The 26,710-nt window shown below is 39.4% G+C and overlaps 2 protein-coding genes across 2 annotated transcripts; both read right to left on the reverse strand.

Annotated features, from left to right (window-relative positions):
* Positions 1 to 7,525: 7,525 nt before the first annotated feature.
* On the reverse strand, positions 7,526 to 8,190 carry LOC100912314 (interferon alpha-1-like). Its single transcript, XM_087551756.1, has one exon. It carries the CDS (start codon positions 8,099 to 8,101, stop codon positions 7,526 to 7,528), a length of 576 nt encoding a protein of 191 aa, XP_087407882.1. The 5' UTR covers positions 8,102 to 8,190.
* Positions 8,191 to 25,735: 17,545 nt separating this feature from the next.
* Positions 25,736 to 26,377, reverse strand: Ifna4l2 (interferon, alpha 4 like 2). The gene has a single exon (NM_001409065.1). The coding sequence runs from the start codon at positions 26,349 to 26,351 to the stop codon at positions 25,782 to 25,784; it is 570 nt and encodes a 189-aa protein (NP_001395994.1). The 5' UTR covers positions 26,352 to 26,377; the 3' UTR covers positions 25,736 to 25,781.
* Positions 26,378 to 26,710: the final 333 nt, after the last annotated feature.

A 26,710-nucleotide genomic window follows, 5' to 3' on the forward strand; every position in this document is an offset into this window, starting at 1 on the left:
AGTTGAAGGAATTAAAAATGGAAATAGAAACAATCAAGAAAGAACACATGGAAACAACCCTGGATATAGAAAACCAAGAGACAAGGAGCTGTAGATACGAGTTTCACCAACAGAATACAAGAGATGGAAGAGAGAATCTCAGGAGCAGAAGATTCCATAGAAATCATTGACTCAACTGTCAAAGATAATGTAAAGAGGAAAAAGCTACTGGTCCAAAACATACAGGAAATCCAGGACACAATGAGAAGATCAAACCTAAGGATAATAGGTATAGAAGAGAGTGAAGACTCCCAGCTCAAAGGACCAGTAAATATCTTCAACAAAATCACAGAAGAAAACTTCCCTAACCTAAAAAAAGAGGCTCAAAGGCAAGAGAGACTCCAGTCAGAGACAAGGAGTACAATAACACCAAAGATAACCAGATGGCAAGAGGCAAGCTTAAGAACATAAGCAACAGAAACCAATTTGACTTGGCAACAACAGAACCCACTTCTCCCACCACGGCAAGTCCTGGATACCCCAACAAACCTAAAAAGCAAGATTCATTTCTTAATTTTCATTTCATGAAGATGATAGAGGACTTTAAGAAGGACATACATAACTCCCTTAAAGAAATACAGGAAAACATAATAAAACAGGTGAAGACATTGAACAAAGCTGTCTAGGATCAAAAATGGAAATAGAAAAAATTAAAGAAAACTTAAAGGGAGACAACCCTAGAGATGGAAAACCTAGGAAAGATAACAGAAATCACAGATGTAAGCATCACGAACAGAATACATGAGACAGACAGGAGAATCTTAACAGAAGAAGGTAGTCCATATTGACACAACAGTCAAGGAAAATACAAAAATCAAAAGACTCCTATCTCAAAATATTCAGGAAATTCAGGAAACAATGAAAGGACTGAACCTAGGAAGAATAGGTATAGAAGAAAGTAAAAGTTCCCAAGTCAAAGGGCCAACAAACATCTCCAACAAAATTATAGAAGAAAACTTTCCTCACCTAAAGAGATAAATGCCCATAAACATATCAGAAGCATACAGAACACCAAACATATGGGGCTAGAAAAGATATCCCTCTCTCCCATAAAATTAAAACACAAAGTACACAGAACAAAAACAGTAAGTAACATATAAAGGCAGACCTATCAGGATTATACCAGACTTCATATTCTCAAACAGAGATCTATGAAAGGTAGAAGATCCTGATCAGATGTCATACAGACAATAAGAGAAAAATGCCATCCCATGCTACTATTCCCAGCAAAATTCACAATTACCATAGATGGAGAAACCAAGGTATTCTGAGACAAAACCAAATTTTAACAATTTCTTTCTAAAATCCAGCCCTACAGAAGATAATAGAATAGAAAGTCCAACACAAGGAGAGGAACTACATCCAAGAAAAGGACAAGAAATTAAGCTTCTCACAACAAACACAACAGAAGAGAAACACACGAACGTAACTCCACCTCTAACAACAAAAATAACAGGAAGCAAGAATCATTGGTCCATAATATATCTCAGCATCAATGAACTCAATTCCTCAATAAAAAGACATAGGCTAACAGACTGGATATGTAAACAGGATCCAGCACTTTGCTGCAAACAAGAAACACACCTCAAAATCAAATTCAGACATGACCTTAAAATAAAAAGATGAGAAAAAAATTTTCCAAGCAAATGGTCCCAAGAAAGAAGCTGGAGTAGTCATTCTAATATTGAACAAAATTGACTTTCAACCAAAAATTATCGAAAAAAAGAGGGGAAAGGACACTACATAGTCATCAAAAAAATGAGATAAGATGAACTCTCAATTCTGAACTTTTATGTCCCAAATGCAAGGGCACCAACATTTGTAAAAGAAACGTCACTAAAATTCAAAGCACACATTGAACATTACACAATAATAGTAGGAGATTTCAACATCCCACTCTCATAGTTCTCAGACACTCATGGTTTCTTCGCAAAAATCGACCATATACTCAGACACAAAACAGACCTTAACAGATACAAGAACATTAAATTAATCCCATGTATTCTATTGGACTACCAGGGACTAGGTCTAAGGCTGGTCTTCAATAGCAACAACAAAAAAAGATCCCACATATACTTGGAAGCTGAACAACTATCTATTCAATGATAATTTGGACAAGGAATGAAGAAAGAAATTAAAGACTTTTTAGAATTCAAAGAAAATGAGGGAACAACATACACAAAGTTATGGGCCCCAATGAAGCAGTACTAAGAGGAAAACTCATAGTTATGAATGCCTTTATAAAGAAAGTGGAAAGAATATACACTAGCAGGTTAACAGCTCATCTGAAAGCTCTAGAACAAAGAGAAGCAAAAACACACAAGAGGAGGAGATGTGAGAAAAAATTTCAAAATCAGGGCTGAAATCATCCAAGTAGAAACAAAAAGAACTATACAAAGAATCAACAAAGCCAGGAGCTGATTCTTTGAGAAAATCATCAAGATAGATAAACCCTTAGCCAGACTAACTAGAGGGCACAGAAACAGTATACAAATTAACAAAATCAGAAATGAAAAGTGAGACATAACAACAGAAACTGAGGAAATTAAAAAAATTATCAGATCCTACTATTAAAGCTTATACTAAACAAAACTGGAAAATCTGAAGGAAATGGACAATTTTCTAGAGAGACACCAGGTAACAAATTTAAATCAGGATTAGATAAACCATCTAAATAGTCTCATAACTCCTAAAGAAACATAACCTGTCATTGAAAGTCTATCAACCAAAAAAAGCCGAAGACTAGATGGGTTTTCTATCAGACCTTCCTAGAAGACCAATACCAATACTCTCCAAACTATTCCACAAAATAGAAACAAAAGGAACACTACCCAATTCCCTCTATGAAGCCACAATTATGCTTATTCTTAAACCACACAAGACCCAAAAAGAAAGAAAATTTCAGACCAATTTCCCTTATGAATATTGATGCAAAAATACTCAATAAAATTCTTGCAAACCAAATCCAAGAACACATCAAAACAATCATCCATCATGGTCAAGTAGGCTTCATACCAGGGCTGCAGGGATGGTTCAATATATGGAAATGCATCAATGTAATCCACTATATAAACAAACCCAAGGAAAAAAGACATGATCATCTCATTATATGCTGAGAAAGCATTTGATAAAATTCAATACCCCTTCATGTTAAAAGTCTTGGAAAGATCAGGAATTCAAGACCCATATCTAAACATAGTAAAAGCAATATACAGGAAACCAATGTCCAACATCAAACTAAAAGGAGAGAAACTTGAAGCAATCCCACTAAAATCAGGGACTAGACAAGGCTGCCCACTCTCTCCCTACTTTTTCAATATAGTACATGAAGTCCTAGCCAGAGCAATCAGACAATAAAAGGAAGTCAAAGTATACAAATTGGAAAGTAAGAAGTCAAAATATTACTATTTGGAGATGATATGATACTTATTATACTTAATTAAGTGACCCCAAAAATTCCACTAGAGAATTCCTACAGCTGGTAAACAACTTCAGCAAGTGGCTGGATATAAAATTAAATCAAAGAAATAAGTAGCCTTCCTCTACGCAAAGGATAAAAAGGCAGAGGAAAAATTAGGGAAACGACACACTTCACAATAAACACAAATAATATAAAATACCTTGATGTGACTCTAACCAAGCAAGGGAATTATCTATATGACAAGAACTTCGAGTCTGTGAAGAAAGGAAGTGAAGAAGATCTCAGAAGATAGAAAGATGCCCATTGATCAGCAGAATCAAACAGTAAAAATGGCTATCTTACCAGAAGCAATATGCAGATTCAATGCAATTCCCATCAAAATTCCAATCAGTCCTTCACAAAGATAGAAAGAGCAATTATCAAATTCATCTGTATTAACTAAAAACCCAGGATATTGAAAACCAATCTCAAAAATAAAAGAACTGGGGTTGGGGATTTAGCTCAGTAGTAGAGCGCTTGCCTAGCAAGCGCAAGGCCCTGGGTTCAGTCCTCAGCTCCGAAAAAAAAAAAAAGAAAGAAAAGAAAAAAGAAAGAAAGAAAAGAAAAGAACTTCTGAGGAAATCACAATCTCTGACCTCAAGCTGTACGACAGAGCAATAATGATAAAAAGTACATGTTAATTGTACAGAGACACACAGGTAAATCAGTGAAATAAAATTAAAGTCCCAGATATTTGGCACAGACTCTAAACCCATCCAGTGGAAAAAAGACAGCATATTCAGCAAATGGTGTTTGTTCACCTGGAGGTCAACATGTAGAATAATGCAAATTGGTCCATTTTTTTAAATATTTTGTTTATTTTTTATATCTGAGTACACAGTAGCTGTCTTTGGACACAGCAGAAGAGAGCATCAGATCTCATTACAGATGTGGTTGCTGGGATTTGAACTCAGGACCTCAGGAAGAGCATTCGGTGCTCTTAACCACTGAGCCATCTCTCCAGCCCAAATTGGTCCATTCTTAACTCCTTGTTCAAAGCTCAAGTCCAAGAAGATCAATGATCTCCACATAAAACCAGATACACTAAATCTAATAGAGGAGAAAGTGGGAAAGAGCCTCGAACACAAAGGCACAGTAGAAAATTTCCTGAACAGAACACCAATGATTCAGGCTCTAAGATCAACTATAGAAATATGGAATCTCATAAAATTCAAAAGCTTCTGTAAGGCAAAGGACACTCTCAATAGGACAAAATGACAACCTATAGATTAGGAAAAAACCTTTACCAAACCTATATTTAAGAGAGCTCTAATATCCAATGTATTCAAAGAACTCAATGAGTTAGACTCCAGAGAATCAAATAATCCTATTAAAAATGAGTTACAGAATGCAAATCAAAGGAACCTTGAGATTCCACCTCACACCAGTTGGAATGGCTAAGATCAAAAACTCAGGTGACAGCAGATGCTGGCGAGCATGTGGAGAAAGAGGAACACTCCTCCATTGTTGGTGGGATTGCAAACTGTTACAACCACTCTAGGAATCAGTCTAGAGGTTTCTCAGAAAATTGAATATTGCATTGCGTGAGGCCCCAGCTATACCTCTCCAGGATGTATACCTAAAATATGCTTCAACATGCAACAAAGATACAGGTTCCAATATGTTCATAGCAGCCTTAATTATAATAGCCAGAAGCTGAAAAGAACCCAGATGCCCTTCAACAGAGGAATGGATACAGAAAATATGGTACATCTACACAATGGAGTACTACTCAGCTATCAAAAACAATGACTTCATGAAATTCAGAGGCAAATGCCATCCTGAGTGAGTTATCCCAATACAGAAAAACACACATAGTATGCACTCACTGATAAGTGGATATCAGCTCAAAAGCTTGAGTTACCCAAGATGACTTCTTGAAATTCGCAGGTCAATAGATGGAACTATTGGAAGATGGAAAATATCTTCATGAGTAACATAACCCAATCACAAAAGAACATACATGGTATGTACTCACTAATAAATGGATATTAGCCAAAACTCTTGGAATACCCCATGTACAACTCACACACAATATGAACCTCAAAAAGAAGGAATGGTAATGTGTGGATGCTTCAGTACTATTTAGAAGGGGGAAAAATAATCATGGGAGGTAGAGGAAGGGAAAGAGGAGGGGGGAAAGGGGGACAGAATGAGGTCTAGGAGGAGACATGGGGGGGGTGAAGTACAGAGGATCAGCAATTGAAAGGAGGTATGTGGTAGTGGGGGATGGGGAACTGAGAATAGCCACTAGAAAATCCCAGATGCCAGGGAAGCAAGAGGTCTAAAGGAAATGCAGAGACAAAGAGTGGAGCAGAGACTGAAGGGAAGGCCATTCAGAGACCACACCACCCTGGGATTCATCCCGTCTGCAGACACCTAACCCAGACACTATTGTTGATGCCAAGAAGTGCTTGCTGACAGGAGGGGAAGCCCTTGGACATGTGAAGGCGTGATGCCTCAGTATAAGGTGATGCTAGGGTGGTGAGACTGGAGTGGTTGAGTGGGTGGGGAGTATGCTCATAGAAGCAGGGGGGAAAGGAGGAATGGGATGAGACTTTTGCAAAGCAGAAACCAGCAAGTGGGACAACATTTGAAATGTAAGTAAATAAAATAATTTTTAAAAAGAGGGAACACATAAAATTGGGAGAGAATACTGGAGTCCTAAAAGATACATATGAGACATGTATCAAATCCTTATTTAGGTTTATCTCAAAGGATATTTCTTGAGGTTGTTATGACTGGGTTTCACTCCAGATTTCTTCTCAGGATATATGTCATTTGTCACTGTATAGGCAAGATAGTTATTACAGTGTGCTCTATTTACATACTGTATATATGACTTCACTGATATTTGTACTTCCAATCACTTAAACACTCCTAGAAGTTGAGAATAGACAGTGTCAGGAACATAGAGGCTGCTAAAGGCTGAAAAAAATCCTTTTCAAAGTACACTAAGTCATGATGAAGGATTCTAGTCAGTCTTGAGCATGTCGAACAGGGCTCTGACAGACAGTAGCCTTTTACTTTAATTCCTCTGCTTTGCTACAAAGCATTGCATGAGAACTGTAAAGCTGCCCATCAAGGGCTATTCCCTGATTTGCCTACTTCATTCACTTAAGCATGACTACCAAAGTCCAGCTATCAAAGCACTGAAAACCAACAAAGGCCCCCTTGTGGCTGCCCCAATTAAGCTGTCCAATCAAGATTAACACTTTATCCTAGCAGAGGTTTTCCCCCTTGTAGTTTTATATGCTGCCTTTTGCCTATGGGTCATGTTTGTCTCCTCTCCCCAACCCCAGGACAAGTATCTCCTCTGCTTCTCCCTAGTCCTCTATCACCTGTCTTTGTCTCTTACTCTTGGTCCTTTGTCTTTCTGGGTCAAATAAATGACCTTTGTGCTGAGAACTTGGTTGTGGAGTGTCTTGTACAAATACCAATCCCTTTACACAGTTTGATAGGAACAAGACATTATGCCTGATCCCTACACAGCATGCTGTCAGTACATTCAGAAGAATATGATACACAGGAGAAAAGGAAAGACTTAAGAATTAACCATGAATGGATGAGAAGCAAGAGACAGGTATATCTAATTGCCTGAACACGATGAAATGTCATATGCGGGTACAATATTTGGCAGGTTGATAAAATATATAGTTTCTTTACAGAAAAAAATCAGTGTAAACAATAAAATTGTTTTAAGTAATTAAAGAATGAATGAATAAAAGAAGTTACATTTCTATATTAGGAATAATTTATGGAAAACATATCTGTACCAAACTATACTACAATATATGTTACATCATATAAATAGTTAAATAAGTGAATAAATAAGTACATAAAGAAATAAATGGGTACAGACAGACAGACATAAAACTGAGTGGAAAAAGAACAAATATTTAGAGAAACATTTAGACAAATTGTGTGCATTCCTCCCAACTGAGAGACAGTTCTGAGATGGCTGAATCTGAGCAGTGAGGTACATTGTTCTAGTCTAGAAAAGTCCTGTCGACTTTGGCTCAGGACTCATTTCTTCTCTTCTCTTAGTCTTGCCAGCAAGTTGGCTGAAGAAGACAGAGCTCTCCAGACTTCTGCTCTGACCACCTCCCAGGCACAGGGGCTGTGTTTCTTCTCTCTCAGGTACACAGTGATCCTGTGGAAGTATTCCCGCACAGCCAATAGGGAGTCTTCCTGGGCCAGGTGAGATTCCTGCACCCCCACTTGCTGCATCTGACAGGCTTGCAGACCACTCAGCTGCTGCTGGAGGTCATTGCAGAATGAGTCTAGGAGGGTTGCATCCCAAGCAGTAGATGACTCCTTTGATGTGAAGAGGCTGAGGATCTGCTGGGTCAGCTCATGCAGGACAGGGATAGCTTGAGCCTTCTGGATCTGCTGGCCATCCACCTTCTCCAAGGGGAATCCAAAGTCCTGTCTGTCCTTCAGGCAGGAGACAGGGGAGAGTCTCCTCATTTGTGCCAGGAGTGTGAATGCTCTCTTGTTCCTGAGGTTATGAGTATGAGGCAGGTCACATCCTAGACAGCAGGTTGATCTACAATAGCTCATCACGATCAGGATCATCAGGAAAGCACAAAGCCTAGCCATTATGGATCTTGCAGATGCTGCTGGTTCTCGGGATTGTTTGGTCCTGAACTTTCCACTCTAGGTTTTCTGAAGACTATCCTGGTGTGGATGTGTCTTAAATAGGGTAAAAACTAGTTTTACTTTCTGAATGCCCTCCCATAACTTTCCAATGGACTTTTCACTTTCTTTAACTCATTCTCTGTTTGGGTCTGGGCATTTTGTAAACCATTGTGGTTTTCCTTTTTGCTTCCTCTTTCACTACTCCCCAACCAAAAGATGTTTTCCAGCATTTTTTTCTAATTTGAATTTCCATTAACTGTTACAGCACTCTTAAACTGTCTTTGTTCAAAATTTACATATTTATTGTAAATCAAAATTTGCTGTAAAATATTACATAAAAGTTAACTAAATTGATTTTACAATTAATTTTGTTTTATTTATATTACACTCAAAGTATTTAAATAAAAATATGGTTTCAGGAAAAGGAGGGGCAGGCCCTTTGGTTGCTGCCCTCATGGAGAGCTGAAACCCAGCCCCAAAGAGCTCCTTCAGGCCTGAGACCAGAGGTAAGATCAATTTTTCTGCTCCAAGGGACCTGCCTGTTGTACTCAGGACACACACCCATAGGAACGGCTGAAAGCCAGTAGACAGGAATGACTAAGCGCCTGAAAGCAGAACACTCTGTTCCCATAACTGGCTGAAAGAAAACAGGAAGACAGGTCTACAGCACTCCTGACACACAGGCATATAGGACGTTCAAGCCACTGCCAGAAATAGCAAAGCAAGATAACACCAGAGACAACCTGATGGCAAGAGGCAAGCACAGGAACCCAAGCAACAGAAACCAAGACTACATGGCATCATCGGAGCCCAATTCTCCCACCAAAGCAAACAATGAATATCCAAAAACACCAGAAAAGCAAGATCTAGATTTAAGATTTGATCATGATGATGGAGGACTTCAAGAAAGACATAAAGAACTCCCTTAGAGAAATGCAGAAAAACACAAGTAAATAAATAGAATCCCTTCGAAAGGAAACACAAAAATCCCTGAAAGAATTACAGGAAAACACAATCAAACCGGTGAAGGAATTAAAAATGGAAATAGAAACAATAAAGAAAGCACAAAGGGAGACAACCCTCGATATAGAACCAAAGGAAGAGACAAGGAGCCATAGATGCAAGCATCACCAACAGAATACAAGAGATAGAAGAGAGAATCTCAGGAGCAGAAGATTCCATAGAAATCATCAACACAACTGTCAAAGATAATATAAAACAGAAAAAGCTACTGACGCAAAACATACAGAAAATCCAGGACAAAATGAGAAGATCAAACCTAAGGATAATAGGTACAGAAGAGAGTGAAGACTCTCAACTCCAAGGACCAGTAAATACCTTCAACAAAATCATAGAAGAAAACTTCCCTAACCTAAAGAAAGAGATGCCCATAACATACAAGAAGCCTACAGAACTCCAAATACCATGGACCAGAAAAGAAACTCCTCCCGTCACATAATAAATAAAACACCAAATGCACAAAACAAAGAAAGAATATTAAAAGCAATAAGGGGAAAAGGTCAAGTAACATATAAAGGCAGACCTAGCAGAATTACACCAGACTTCACACCAGAGACTATGAAAGCCAGAAGACCCTAAAAGAACACAAATGCCAGCCCAGGTTACTGTATCCAGCAAAACTCTCAATAAACATAGATGGAGAAACCAAGATATTCCATGACAAAACCAAATTTACACAATGTCTTTCTACAAACCCAGCCCTACAAAGGATAATAAATAGTAAAGCCCAACACAAGGAGGCAAGCACCACCCTAGAAAAAGCAGAAACTAATCATTTTTCAATAAAACAAAGAGAAGACAAGCACACAAACATAATCTCACTTCCAAATACGAAGATAACAGGAAACAGCAATCGCTATTTCTTAATAACTCTCAACACCAATGGACTCAATTCCCCCAATAAAAAGATATAGATTAACAAACTGGATACACAATGAGGACTCAGGATTTTGCTGCCTACAGGAAACAAACCTCAGAGACAAAGACAGACACTACCTCAGAGTGAAAGGCTGGAAAACAACTTTCCAAGCAAATGGTCAAAAGAAGCAAGCTGGAGTAGCCATTCTAATATCAAATAAAATCAATTTTCAACTAAAATTTATCAAAAAAGATAAGTAAGGACATTTCATATTCATCAAAGGAAAAACCCACCAAGATGAACTCTCAATCCTAATTATCTATGCTCCAAATACAAGGGCACCTACATACGTAAAAGAAACCTTACTAAAGTTCAAAACACACATTGCACCTCACACAAAAATAGTAGGAGATTTCAACACCCCACTCTCATCAATGGACAGGTCATGGAAACAGAAATTAAACAGAGACATAGAGAGACTAAGCGAAGTCATGAACCAAATGGACTTAACAGATATTTATAGAACATTCTATCCTAAAGCAAAAGGATATACATTCTTCTCAGCACCTCATGGTACATTCTCCAAAATTGACCATATAATCAGTCACAAAACAGGACTCAACAGATACAGAAAGATAGAAATAATCCAATATGTCCTATCAGACTACCACAGGCTAAAACTGGTCTTCAATAACAATAAGGAAAGAATTCCCACATATACATGGAAGTTGAACAATGATCTACTCAATGATAACCTGGTCAAGGAAGAAATAAAGAAAGAAATTAAAGACTTCTTAGAATTTAATGAAAATGAAGTTACAACATACCCAAACTTATGGGACACAATGAAAGATGTGCTAAGAGGAAAACTCATAGTTCTGAGTGCCTGCAGAAAGAAACAGGAGAGAGCATATATCAGCAGCTTGACAGCACTCCTAAAAGCTCTAGAACAAAAAGAAGCAAATACACCCAGGAGGAGTAGAAGGCAGGAAATAATCAAACTCAGAGCTGAAATCAACCAAGTGGAAACAAAAAGGACTATATAAAAAAACAGCAGAACCAAAAGCTGGTTCTTTGAGAAAATCAACAAGATAGATAAAGGAGCCAGATAGATAAGGGAGCCAGAGTAACCAGAAGACACGAAGAGTGTGTCCAAATTACAAAATCAGAAATGAAAAGGGAGACATAACTACAGAATCAGAGGAAATTCAAAAAAATCATCAGATCCTACTACAAAAGCCTATATTCAACAAAACTTGAAAATCTGGAGGAAATGGATAATTTCCTAAGCAAATACCAGGTACCAAAGTTAAATAAGGAACAGATAAACCATTTAAACAACCACATAACTCCTAAAGAAATAGAAACAGTCATTAAAAGTCTCCCAACCAAAAAGAGGCCAGGTCCAGATGGGTAGAGTGCAGAATTCTATCAGACATTCATAGAAGGCCTCATACCAATACTATCCAAACTATTCCACAAAATTGAAACAGACAGAGCGCAACCGAATTGCTTCTATGAAGCCACAATTACTCTTATACCTAAACCATAAAAAGACGCAATAAAGAAAGAGAACTTCAGATCAATTTCCCTTATGAATATCAATGCAAAAATACTCAATAAAATTCTTGCAAACTGAATCCAAGAACACATCAAAAGAATCCTCCGTCATTATCAAGTAGGCTTCATCCCAGGTATGCAGGGATGGTTTATTATACAGAAAACCATCAGCGTAATCCACTATATAAACAAACTGAAAGATAAAAACCACATGATCATTTCATTAGATGCTGAGAAAGCATTTGACAAAATTAAACACCTCTTCATAATAAAAGTCCTGGAAAGAACAGGAATCCAAGGCCCATACCTAAACATCGTAAAAGCCATATACTGCAAACCAGCATCTAACAATATACTAAATGGAGAGAAACTTGAAGCTATCCCACTAAAATCAGGGACCAGACAAGGCTGCCCACTATCTCCCTACTTATTCAATATAATTCTTGAAGTTTTAGCCAGGGCAATCAGACAATAAAAAGAAATCAAAGGGATACAGATTGGAAAGGAAGAAATCAAAATATCGCTATTTGTAGATGATACAATTGTATATTTAAGTGACCCCAAAAGTTCCATCAGAGAACTACTAAACCTGATAAACAACTTCAGCAAAGTGGCCGGGTATATAATTAAGTCAAATAAATCTGTAGCTTTCCTCTACACAAAAGAGAAACAAGCTGAGAAAGAAATTAGGGAAACGACACCCTTTATAATAGTCCCAAATAATATAAAATACCTCTGTATGACTCTAACCAAGCAAGTGAAAGATCTATATGATAAGAATTTCAAGACTCTGAAGAAAGAAATTGAAGAAGATCTCAGAAGATGGAAAGATCTCCCATGTTCATGGATTGGCAGGATTAATATAATAAAAATAGACATTTCTTCAAAAGCGATCCACAGATTCAATGAAATCCCCATCAAAATACCAATCCAATTCTTCAGAGAGTTAGAACAATTTGTAAATTTGTCTGGAATAACAAAAAACCCAGGATAGCTAAAACTATCCTCAACAATAAAAGGACTTCTGGGGGAATCACTATCCCTGAACTCTAGCAGTATTACAGAGCAATAGAGATAAAAACTGCATGGTATTGTTACATAGACAGACAGATAGACCAGTGGAATAGAATTGAAGACCCAGAAATGAACCCACACACCTATGGTCACTTGATTTTTGACAAAGGAGCCAAAATCATCCAATGGAAAAAAGAGCATTTTCAGCAAATGGTGCTGGTACAACTGGAGGTCAACATGTAGAAGAATGCAGATCGATCCATGCTTACCCTGTACAAAGCTTAAGTCCAAGTGGATCAAGGACCTCCACATCAATCCAGATACACTCTAACTAATAGAAGAAAAACTAGGGAAGCATCTCGAACACATGGGCACTGGAGAAAATTTCCTGAATAAAACACCAATGGCTTATGCTCTAAGATCAAGAATCGACAAATGGGATCTCATAAAACCGCAAAGCTTCTGTAAGGCAAAGGACACTGTTGTTAGGACAAAACGGTAACCAACAGATTGGGAAAAAATCTTTACCAATCCTACAACTGATAGAAGACTTATATGCAAAATATACAGAGAACTCATGAAGTTAGACTGCAGGAAGACAAATAACCCTATTAAAAAAAGGGGTTCACCCCAGTGAACTAGATTGTTGGGGGGAGGGCGGCAAGAGGGGGAGGATGGGGAGGGGAATACCCATAAAGAAGGGGAGGGAGGAGGAGGATGTTTGCCTGGAAACCGGGAAAGGGAATGACACTTGAAATGTATATAAGAAATACTCAAGTTGACCCGCAGATCTCGGCCCGCAGAGGTTCTCTGCTCCCAAACCCCGTGGGAGAGAGACCTCACCGCCTGGTCAGGTGGGCACTCCCGAGGCTGCAGAGCAGAGGAGACCACCAACACTGCCCACCCCTGCCCACATCCCTTGCCCAGGAGGAAACTGTATATGGCCTCTGGGTTCCCGTGGGGGAGGGCCCAGGAGTGGCAGGACCCCTGTGCCTGAGACACCGCCGGAACCTGAAGGGACAGACCGGATAAACAGTTCTCTGCACCCAAATCCCGTGGGAGGGAGAGCTAAACCTTCAGAGAGGCAGACACGCCTGGGAAACCAGAAGAGACTGCACTCTGCACACACATCTCCGATGCCAGAGGAAAACACCAAACACCATCTGGAACCCTAGTACACGGAAGCTCCCAGAAAGGGCGGTGCATATCTTCCTGGTTGCTGCCGCTGCAGAGAGCTCATGGGCAGCCTCCCGAGAGCAAACTTGAGCCTCGGGACCACAGGTAAGACCAACTTTTCTGATGCAAGTGACGTGCCTGGTGAACTCAAGACACAGGCCCACAGGAACAGCTGAAGAACTGTAGAGAGGAAAAACTACACGCCCGAAAGCAGAACACTCTGTCCCCATAACAGGCTGAAAGAAAACAGGACAACAGGTCTACAGCACTCCTGACACACAGGCTTATAGGACAGTCTAGCCACTGTCAGAAATAGCAGAACAAAGTAACACTAGAGATAATCTGATGGCGAGAGGCAAGCGCAGGAACCCAAGCAACAGAAACCAAGACTACATGGCATCATCGGAGCCCAATTCTCCCACCAAAATAAACATGGAATATCCAAACACACCAGAAAAGCAAGATCTAGTTTCAAAATCATATTTGGTCATGATGCTGGAGGACTTCAAGAAAGACGTGAAGAACTCCCTTAGAGAACAAGTAGAAGCCTACAGAGAGGAATCGCAAAAATGCCTGAAAGAATTCCAGGAAAACATAAATAAACAAGTAGAAACCCATAGAGAGGAGACACAAAAATCCCTGAAAGAATTCCAGGAAAACACAATCAAACAGTTGAAGGAATTAAAAATGGAAATAGAAGCAATCAAGAAAGAACACATGAAACAACCCTGGATATAGAAAATCAAAAGAAGAGACAAGGAGCTGTAGATACAAGCTTCACCAACAGAATACAAGAGATGGAAGAGAGAATCTCGGGAGCAGAAGATTCCATAGAAATCATTGACTCAACTGTCAAAGATAATGTAAAGCAGGAAAAGCTACTGGTCCAAAACATAGAGGAAATCCAGGACTCAATGAGAAGATCAAACCTAAGGATAATAGGTATAGAAGAGAGTGAAGACTCCCAGCTCAAAGGACCAGTAAATATCTTCAACAAAATCAGAGAAGAAAACTTCCCTAACCTAAAAAAAGAGATACCCATACACATACAAGAAGCCTACAGAACTCCAAATAGATTGGACCAGAAAAGAAACACCTCCTGTCACATAATAGTCAAAACACCAAACGCACACAATAAAGAAAGAATATTAAAAGCAGTAAGGGAAAAAGGTCAAGTAACATATAAAGGCAGACCTATCAGAATCACACAAGACTTTTCGCCAGAAACTATGAAGGCCAGAAGATCCTGGACAGATGTCATACAGACCCTAAGAGAACACAAATGCCAGCCCAGGTTACTGTATCCTGCAAAACTCTCAATTAACATAGATGGAGAAACCAAGATATTCCATGACAAAACCAAATTTACACAATATCTTTCTACAAATCCAGCACTACAAAGGATAATAAATGGTAAAGCCCAACATAAGGAGGCAAGCTATACCCTAGAAGAAGCAAGAAACTAATCGTCTTGGGAACAAAACAAAGAGAAGAAAAGCACACAAACATAACCTCACACCCAAATATGAACATAACAGGAAGCAATAATCACTATTCCTTAATATCTCTCAACATCAATGGCCTCAAATCCCCAATAAAAAGACATAGATTAACAAACTGGATACACAACAAGGACCCTGCATTCTGCTGCCTATAGGAAACACACCTCAGAGACAAAGACAGACACTACCTCAGAGTGAAAGGCTAGAAAACAACTTTCCAAGCAAATGGTCAAAAGAAGCAAGCTGGAGTAGCCATTCTAATATCAAATAAAATCAACTTTCAATTAAAAGTCATCAAAAAAGATAAGGAAGGACACTTCATATTCATCAAAGGTAAAATCCACCAAGATGAACTCTCAATCCTAAATATCTATGCCCCAAATACAAGGGCACCTACATAGGTAAAAGAAACCTTACTAAAGCTCAAAACACACATTGCACCTCACACAATAATAGTGGGAGATTTCAACACCCCACTCTCATCATGGAAACAGAAATTAAACAGAGACGTAGACAGACTAAGAGAAGTCATGAGCCAAATGGACTTAACGGATATTTATAGAACATTCTATCCTAAAGCAAAAGGATCTACCTTCTTCTCAGCTCCTCATGGTACTTTCTCCAAAATTGACCATATAGTTGGTCAAAAAACGGGCCTCAACAGGTACAGAAAGATAGAAATAATCTCATGAGTGCTATCAGACCACCACAGCCTAAAACTGGTCTTCAATAACAATAAGGGAAGAATGCACACATATACGTGGAAATTGAACAATGCTCTACTCAATAATAACCTGGTCAAGGAAAAAATAAAGAAAGAAATTAAAGACTTCTTAGAATTTAATAAAAATGAAGGTACAACATACCCAAACTTATGGGACACAATGAAAGCTGTGCTAAGAGGAAAACTCATAGGGCTGTGTGCCTGCAGAAAGAAACAGGAAAGAGCATATGTCAGCAGCTTGAAGCACACCTAAAAGCTCTAGAACAAAAAGAAGCAAATACACCCAGGAGGAGTAGAAGGCAGGAAATAATCAAACTCAGAGCTGAAATCAACCAAGTAGAAACAAAAAGGAACATAGAAAGAATCAACAGAACCAAAAGTTGGTTCTTTGAGAAAATCAACAAGATAGATAAACCCTTAGCCAGACTAACGAGAGGACCCAGAGAGTGTGTCCAAATTAACAAAAATAGAAATGAAAAGGGAGACACAACTACAGATTCAGAGGAATTTCAAAAAATCATCAGATCTTACTATAAAAGCCTATATTCAACAAAACTTGAAAATCTACAGGAAATGGACAATTTCCTAGACAAATACCAGGTACCGAAATTAAATCAGGAACAGATAAGCCAGTTAAACAACCCCATAACTCCTAAGGAAATAGAAGCAGTCATTAAAGGTCTCCCAACCAAAAAGAGCCCAGGTCCAGACGGGTTTAGTGCAGAATTCTATCAAACCTTCATAGAAGACCTCATACCAATATTTTCCAAACTATTCCACAAAATTGAAACAGATGGAGCACTCCTGAATTCCTTCTATGAAGCCACAATTACTCTTATACCTAAACCACACAAAGACACAACAAAGAAAGAGAACTTCAGACCAATTTCCCTTATGAATATCGACGCAAAAATACTCAATAAAATTCTGGCAAACCGAATCCAAGAGCACATCAAAACAATCATCCACCATGATCAAGTAGGCTTCATCCCAGGGATGCAGGGATGGTTTAATATACGGAAAACCATCAACGTGATCCATTATATAAACAAACTGAAAGAACAAAACCACATGATCATTTCATTACATGCTGAGAAAGCATTTGACAAAATTCAACACCCCTTCATGATAAAAGTCCTGGAAAGAATAGGAATTCAAGGCCCATACCTAAACATAGTAAAAGCCATATACAGCAAACCAGTTGCTAACATTAAACTAAATGGAGAGAAACTTGAAGAATCCCACTAAAATCAGGGACTAGACAAGGCTGCCCACTCTCTCCCTACTTATTCAATATAGTTCTTGAAGTTCTAGCCAGAGCAATCAGACAACAAAAAGAGGTCAAGGGGATACAGATCGGAAAAGAAGAAGTCAAAATATCACTATTTGCAGATGATATGATAGTTTATTTAAGTGATCCCAAAAGTTCCACCAGAGAACTACTAAAGCTGATAAACAACTTCAGCAAAGTGGCTGGGTATAAAATTAACTCCAATAAATCAGTAGCCTTCCTCTACACAAAAGAGAAACAAGCCGAGAAAGAAATTAGGGAAACGACACCCTTCATAATAGACCCAAATAATATAAAGTACCTCGGTGTGACTTTATCCAAGCAAGTAAAAGATCTGTACAATAAGAACTTCAAGACACTGAAGAAAGAAATTGAAGAAGACCTCAGAAGATGGAAAGATCTCCCATGCTCATGGATTGGCAGGATTAACATAGTAAAAATGGCCATTTTACCAAAAGCGATCTACAGATTCAATGCAATCCCCATCAAAATACCAATCCAATTCTTCAAAGAGTTAGACAGAACAATTTGCAAATTCATCTGGAATAACAAAAAACCCAGGATAGCTAAAACTATCCTCAACAATAAAAGGACCATCCCTGAACTCAAGCAGTATTACAGAGCAATAGTGATAAAAACTGCATGGTATTGGTACAGAGACAGACAGATAGACCAATGGAATAGAATTGAAGACCCAGAAATGAACTCACACACCTATGGTCACTAGATTTTTGACAAAGGAGCCAAAACCATCCAATGGAAAAAAGATAGCATTTTCAGCAAATGGTGCTGGTTCAGCTGGAGGTCAACATGTAGAAGAATGCAGATTGATCCATGCTTATCACCCTGTACAAAGCTTAAGTCCAAGTGGATCAAGGACCTCCACATCAAACCAGATACACTCAAACTAATAGAAGAAAAACTAGGGCAGCATCTGGAACACATGGGCACTGGAAAAAATTTCCTGAACAAAACACCAATGGCTTATGCTCTAAGATCAAGAATCGACAAATGGGATCCCATAAAACTGCAAAGCTTCTGTAAGGCAAAGGACACTGTGGTTAGGATAAATCGGCAACCAACAGATTGGGAAAAGATCTTTACCAATCCTACAACAGATAGAGGCCTTATATCCAAAATATACAAAGAACTCAAGAAGTTAGACCGCAGGGAGACAAATAACCCTATTAAAAAATGGGGTTCAGACCTAAACAAAGAATTCACAGCTGAGGAATGCCGAATGGCTGAGAAACACCTAAAGAAATGTTCAACATCTTTAGTCATAAGGGAAATGCAAATCAAAACAACCCTGAGATTTCACCTCACACCAGTGAGAATGGCTAAGATCAAAAACTCAGGTGACAGCAGATGCTGGCGAGGATGCAGAGAAAGAGGAACACTCCTCCATTGTTGGTGGGATTGCAGACTGGTAAAACCATTCTGGAAATCAGTCTGGAGGTTCCTCAGAAAATTGGACATGGAACTGCGTGAGGATCCAACTATACCTCTCTTGGGCATATACCCAAAAGATGCCCCAACATATAAAAAAGACACATGCTCCACTATGTTCATCGCAGCCTTATTTATAATAGCCAGAAGCTGGAAAGAACCCAGATGCCCTTCAACAGAGGAATGGATACAGAAAATGTGGTACATCTACACAATGGAATATTATCAAAAACAACGGCTTTATGAAATTTGTAGGCAAATGGTTGGAACTGGAAAATATCATCCTGAGTGAGCTAACCCAATCACAGAAAGACATACATGGTATGCACTCATTGATAAGTGGCTATTAGCCCAAATGCTTGAATTACCCTAGATGCCTAGAACAAATTAAACTCAAGACGGATGATCAAAATGTGAATGCTTCACTCCTTCTCTAAAAGGGGAACAAGAATACCCTTGGCAGGGAAGAGAGAGGCAAAGATTAAAACAGAGACTGAAGGAACACCCATTCAGAGCCTGCCCCACATGTGGCCCATACATATACAGCCACCCAATTAGACAAGATGGATGAAGCAAAGAAGTGCAGACCGACAGGAGCCGGATGTAGATCGCTCCAGAGAGACACAGCCAGAATACAGCAAATACAGAGGCGAATGCCAGCAGCAAACCACTGAACTGAGAATAGGTCCCCCGTTGAAGGAATCAGAGAAAGAACTGGAAGAGCTTGAAGGGGCTCAAGACCCCATATGTACAACAATGCCAAGCAACCAGAGCTTCCAGGGACTAAGCCACTACCTAAAGACTATACATGGACTGACCGTGGACTCTGACCTCATAGGTAGCAATGAATATCCTATTAAGAGCACCAGTGGAAGGGGAAGCCCTGGGTCCTGCTAAGACTGAACCCCCAGTGAACTAGACTGTTGTGGGGAGGGCGGCAATGGGGGTGGGTTGGGAGGGGAACACCCATAAGGAAGGGGAGGGAGAGAGGGATGTTTGCCCGGAAACCAAAGAATTATTATTAAGTATTAAATAAATTTTAAAAAAAGAAATACTCAAGTTAAAAAAAAATGGGGTTCAGAGCTAAACAAAGAATTCACAGCTGAGGAATTCCAAATTACTGAGAAACACCTAAAGAAATGTTCAACATCCTTAGTTATAAGGGAAATGTGAATCAAAACAGCCCTGAGATTTCACCTCACACCAGTAAAAATGGCTAAGATCAAAAACTCCGGTGACAGCAGATGCTGGCGAGGACGTGGAGAAAGAGGAACACTCCTCCATTGTTGGTGGGATTGCAGACTGGTACAACAATTCTGGAAATCAGTCTGGAGGTTCCTCAGTAAGTTGGACATTGACCTACCTGAGGACCCAGCTATACCTCTCCTGGGCATATACCCAAAAGATGCTCCAACATACAACAAAGACACATACTTCTCTATGTTCATCGCAGTCTTATTTATAATAGCCAGAACCTGGAAAGAACCCAGATGCCCTTCAATAGAGGAATGGATACAGAAAATGTGGTACATCTACACAATGCAATACTACTCAACTATCAAAAACAATGACTTCGTAAAATTCATAAGCAAATGGAATGAACTAGAAAATATCATCCTGAGTGAGGTAACCCAATCACAGAAAAACACACCTGGCATGCACTCATTGATAAGTGGATATTAGCCCAAAAGTTCGAATTACCCAAGATGCACTCCTCAGATCACAGGAATCTCAAGAAGAAGGATGACCAAAATATGGATGCTCTCACTCCTTCTTAAAAGAGGGAACAAAAATATCCATAGGTGGGGATATGGAGGCAGAGTTTAGAGCAGAGCCTGAAGGAATGGCCTTTCAGAGTCTGCCCCACATGTGGCCCATATATATACAGCCACCAAAACTACATAAGATTGATGAAGCTAAAAAGTGCATGCTGAAAGGTATGGGATATAGATGTCTCCTGAGAGGCACAGCCACAGCACATCAAATACAGAGATGAATTCTAGCAGCAAACCACTGAACTGAGAACAGGACCCCCTTTGGGGAAATTAGAGGAAGGATTAAAAGAGTTGAAGGGGCTTGCAACCCCATAAGGACAACAATGCCAAGCAACCAGAGCTTCCAGAGACTAAACCACTACCAAAAGACTATACACGGACTGACCCAGGGCTCCAATTGCTTGTGTAGCAGAGAATAGCCTTGTTGGGGCACCAGTAGAAAGGGAAAGCCTTAGTCATGCCAAGGTTGGATCCCCAGTGCAGGGGAATATTGGGGGGAGGGGAGGAGTAGTGATAAGGGGGGAGGATGGAAGGAACACCTGTATGGGGGAGTGGGAGGGGGTGGAGGCTTATGGACAGGAAACCGGGAAAGTGAATAACATTTGAAATGTAAATGAAGAAATAAATCTAATAAAAAATACAATTAAAAAAAAACCTGAACAGCCTAGCATCAATGACCTTGATGTATGACTTGATACACCTCATCTGATAAAGGAGAAAGTGGTGAATAGACTTCAACTCATTGGCTAGTGAAAAGAGTTTTAGATGTGTTGCCCTGGGCAAGTGCATGTGTATATGGAAGACATAGATGGGTGTCACTGTCTTCTTGATGTCTTCCTCACAGTGCCTGACACTGGCTTGCAGCTCACTGATTTAGCTAGGATGTTGGCCAGATCATTAGGGTAGACTTCCTCCATTAGTTAAGATGCTTCTGTGTCCAGCTCTACATCAGTGGGTACTGGTCATTGCAACTCAGGAATAATAGACACAGAGAACTAGATATAGCCGTTTTCACACTCTCAATCCTGAAACTTGACGAACTTGGCAGTCTCTAGCTTACATTGCGTTACTGTACACAGATATGTCTTCATGGACAGCTGTGTGATGCTCCCTGACCGCAAGGTCTTTTCTGTGTGAATTCAGTGTGCAGTGAATCAGGTCTGCTTCTGTGTACAGGAATGATGGCTCAGTACTTTGTCACCTACTGCATTCTCCTGTCTCAGTCCTTCCATTTCTTTCTCTTGATTCCCAAATTTTGTTTAATAAAAACAAGTTATTAAATCAAAGGTCTGAAACATAATATGACACTGTGTATTTTCTGAGCAGGTTGATATCTGAAGCTATTTAATAACACTTTTATTAAATAACCAAGGAAGTGATGAAGATTACATTAAAAATAGCCGCCAAAGAAACAGTGCAGGAAGTCATATCTGAAATCTGTTTAGCAGTCACACCAATAGCCATTTATCCAATAGTTACAATCCTCAGCAAAGTCTACCTTAATTGACAGATCTTCAGTTCATATCACTTGATTTTCTGCAAATACACAGTTCACTTACATATGTCCCCATGATATATATATATGTATATATATATACATATACACATATACATGCACATACACATATATACATATATGCATATATATGCATATATATGTGAGGAATAAGACATGGCAACACTTGTGTGAGCATGTTTACTGTCCAAAGAGACAGAGACATCTTTCTCCTGATCAAGGAGTCCAGAGGCAGAACAAAACATCAAGGAGAAAGTGTTGTAATTGACAACTTACTCTTAAGAAGGAACTTAAGGTCTAGCATTTCCTTGGCATTTCTACATACAGATACACATTGTATTCCTCTGTTCAAGTGTCCTTCAAACCTCAAAGAGGTTGAGGGGTCAAGAGTCTCTGATATGTTGCTCCCGGCCCCTGTAAGACATAGATCTTACCCAATAGATGTATGAACTATGTTATTCTGCTTCAATTTAGGTTGACCATCGCCTGGAACATGGATTCACATTATACTTCATGGATGGGCCATTGTGGAGTAGGTTACCTAAATCTTGAGGTCACATATGAGAAGACAGCCATAGATCAGTGCAGTTACCAACTCACTGTTGCTCACAGCAATACAGCAGCAGCTAAAGAATCCCTTCTGTAGGCTCAGATACTATTTTATAGCATTCCTAGCTCAGGGTTGCTTGTCTCAGTTTCACAAGGCATTACCTGATGATCAAAACGATGTGAGTTTAGTTGTGAATCACCACTAAGAGGACTGCACACAGACCTCTCCTTCTCCAGAGAACTTCAGTTATAGACAGCTAGAGGGAAATGATACAAAAGACCTTTTTATATGTAGGGTTTCAGTGGAGACCTGGGAGGGGTGAAAGAATGGGGGGCAGGAAGCACAAAGAAGGAGAGCAAGTCTATGGTCTGATCAAGCTCTTAAATTTTATTTTGATACAGTGGCTTATAAAGACAAGCAGGCGGGAAGGCCATGCAGGGCCAAAGGTCCATTTCACTAGTGTCACCACCCTTGCTATAGCCCTAAACAGTAAATTGCAGGTATATTGATCAGACAGATAACTGGCTAGGTTTCATAGAGGGTGTAAGTGGACTTGACATTCCTGAAACATTCCTGAGACAGAGGGTGCGTAAGAGGGCTTGGCTCCCAGCATTTACACATACTTGCCCATTGCTCAGATGACATGACTTGTGGACCTGTGAAGACTTCCCTTCCTAAGATGAATTTGAAGGGAATTTCTGAATTCAGTTCTTCTGGAGAAAATTCTGTTTCAGTGGAGGAAACTGCCAGGAAACAGAATTCTGTAAAAATGAAAAACTCCCCCGAATTGGATTCTGTGTGTTCTTTGCAGGCCAGGCCAGTAGGTGGCACTCTTCTTCTCTAAATTTTTCTTATAATCGAACTTTTGGTTTCCCTTTTCTTTCTCTCTTTCTTTCCTTCCTTTCTTCTTTCTTTCCCTTTCATCTTCCTTCCTCTTTCTTCTTTCCTTCTTTCTCTTTTTTCCTGTCTTTCTTTTTTCTTTTATTCTATTTCTTTTCCTTGTTGAAACAGTTAGCTTTAGGTCATTAGAAGAACATTGACTAAGGTTTAAAATTAAGAGGAAATTCCTGTACCTGAGAATTCCATTCAAACCTTGAGCTCTTTCATTCTGGTTTCAATGGTGGTTTAATGTTTAAAAAACCTCCAGTCAGGAATCAAGATGTAAAGAAGAGACAGCATTTGTAGAGTGAGCAGAGCTGGGTCATGAGGAGAGAATGATGAGCATACAATAGGGCTTTTCTCATCAGGGAGGGGCAAAAAGGACAGTGACACTGAAAGATGGGGTCTGGGACAGCAGGGAGGTACTGGGAGAAAGCTATGTGTATGCGTACATGAGTTACACATATATACATACATATATAAAATTAATGGTATTATATCATATATACAGCATATCATATATAATGTATACATTTACCTGTACTTCCACTTTCACTTTCAGTCTAAGACACTAATGCCCATATATTTGTCAGCCATTAATTCATATTGAATATCGAATTCAGTGATTAGTCTTCCATTTCCAATGTGTCTAATGGCAGAAGTATTCATTTAATTGTTACAGCAGCAAGGGTTTTCAGTGCCTCAACTCTCTGTATTTTTGCATTTACTTTTTCATCTCTCCTGAAGTGTTGGTTGGATGGTTGAAGTCTCCAATTCTGTTCTGTGTCTCTTCTCTGCTTTCCTAGAAAGAAAACCCTGAGGTCGGTTGTATACATACTGTCAAAATGCCTGATTTGAAATTAGAGCTTACATCTAAGAGGGGGTTCCTGCACTGTCCAATGCTTACCACAGAACTCTTCCTCAGTCCCTGCCAATGAATGGAGAGACTCACAACTGTTCACTGAGAAAAGGAAGGGCTGATTTCCTGGCCTCCGGAACCATTGAAGAAGAGGGAGACGAATTGGAAGAACCAGAGGCAGTGGATGATGCAGCAAAGCCGTGTTCTTGAACCCAACAGCGTAGTTTCTCATGTGAACTGTGAGTGGTTATGACTGAATGGACATGACCAAGCCAGACAAAATATCAGCTTGGAAAGTGGAGGCAATTCCAATATCCAGCTGAGGAACTGTGGCAAAAGATGGCTGCTGGAGGAAAAAGATTCAGGTATCTTCAGAGATGGTATCCCTGAGAGCGGCTACCCTTGCTCCACGAGATGGTACTGTACCAGCAGGATGAAGGTGATGATGATGATGACGATGACGACGATGATGATGACAAGGAGGAGGAGGAGGAAGAAGAAGAGAAAGAGAAACAAGTCACAGAAAAGAGAAGTAGAAAATGGGAAGAGGAAAGGTCCAGGAAATAGAAAAGGAATAGTGGTGTTTCAAAGGGTTAATTTTAGAATCACTTCACTCTCCTGGTTGGATTTATTCCCGGATTGGTTTATGAGGCTATGACGAGTGGGGTTAATTCCCAGGGTCTTCTTGTCTTGCTTTTCTATGCCATATATGCAGGCTAGTAATTTTTTATCTGTTTTGTGTTGCTGTACATGACCTCACTCATATTTAGAACCGAAAACAATTAAACTCATTAATGATAAGAGTAGATGATAAGTATATGAGATCAGGGAAAACAGATGCTAAATTAATCCAGGACATATTTGGTCAAAGGGGACTAAGGAATGTGAGAAGCAAGACTCTCTGGTTGTCTTCTGCACAGCAACTGTCTATCCAGCCAGAAGAATACTATATGCTAGAGAAAAGAAGATGAAAAATATTTAGGGTTTGTCTAAATTCTGTGCAGTGTATATGTCTATCCTCTCTAATATTTAGAAAGTGTTCATGTACATTATTTACAGTGTAGACTCTAATGTGAAAAATATTTGATGTTAATAGATAACAAATTAACTAATCCAAAGTGTTTTATAAAGAAAATTTATTTGAATACAAAATAAATTAATTATAAGTGATGATTTGTTATATTAAGAAATATAGGCTGCAAGATTAAACAGAAATACCTTAAATTATATTACTAGCAGTAAAAATAAATAAATAAATAAATAAACAAACAAACAAACAAATAAACCCAAATGGGTGCAAACATAAAAATGGTTTTGCATATTGAAACAATTGTTCAATATTGCTGAAACATCTAGGTGGTTGATTGCATTCATACTGAAAGTAATGAGAGTCTTTAAGGCAGCACTTATAAAGTGTGATACAGTGTCCTAGTCCAGAAGAGTCCTCTCCACACTTTGTCTCAGGACTCACTTCTCTTCTCTCAGTCTTGACAGCAAGTTGGCTGAGGAAGACAGGGCTCTCCAGACTTCTGCTCTGACCACCTCCCAGGCACAGGAGCTGTGTTTCTTCTCTCTCAGGTACACAGTGATCCTGTGGAAGTATTCCCTCACAGCCAGCAGGGAGTCTTCCTGGGCCAGAGGAGGTTCCTGCACCCCCACTTGATGCATCTGACAGGCTTGCAGACCACTCAGCTGCTGCTGGAGGTCATTGCAGAATGAATCTAGGAGGGTTGCATCCCAAGCAGCAGATGAGTCCTTTGATGTGTAGATATTCAGGACCTGCTGGGACAGCTCATGCAGGATAGAGATGGCTTGAGCCTTCTGGATCTGCTGGGCATCCACCTTCTCCAAAGGGAATCCAAAGTCCTTTCTGTCCTTCAGGCATGAGACAGGGGAGAGTCTCCTCATTTGTGCCAGGAGTGTGAAGGCTCTCTTGTTCCTGAGATTGAGAGTGGGAGGCAGGTCACATCCTAGACAGCAGGCTGACCAGTGGCTCATCACCACCAGGACCACTAGGAAAGCAGAGAGACTAGGCATGGTGAATGTGGCCAATGCTTGTGGTCTTCTGAGCTGTTTGGTCCTGATCTTCCCCTCTAGGTTCTCTGAAGACCATCCTGTGTGAATGTGTCTTAAATAGGAGAAAAACACTAGTTTCTATTTTCTGAATGCTTCCCCTCTCTTTCGAATTCTTTTTTCGCTTTCTTTAACCCATTTTCTTTTTGTGTCTGGGCATTTTTTTGTCAATCATTTCATTTTTCATTATTGCATCAACTTTCTTTGCTCTCTCAACAACCTCTCCACAGTATAAATTTCCATTAACTTCTCTCTCTCTCTCTCTCTATATATATATATATATATACACATATGTATATATATATATATAATGTCTGTATGAA

Source organism: Rattus norvegicus, chromosome 5 (genome assembly GCF_021556685.1).
Source record: "Rattus norvegicus strain SHRSP/BbbUtx chromosome 5, alternate assembly SHRSP_T2T, whole genome shotgun sequence".
Lineage (NCBI taxonomy): Eukaryota > Metazoa > Chordata > Mammalia > Rodentia > Muridae > Rattus > Rattus norvegicus.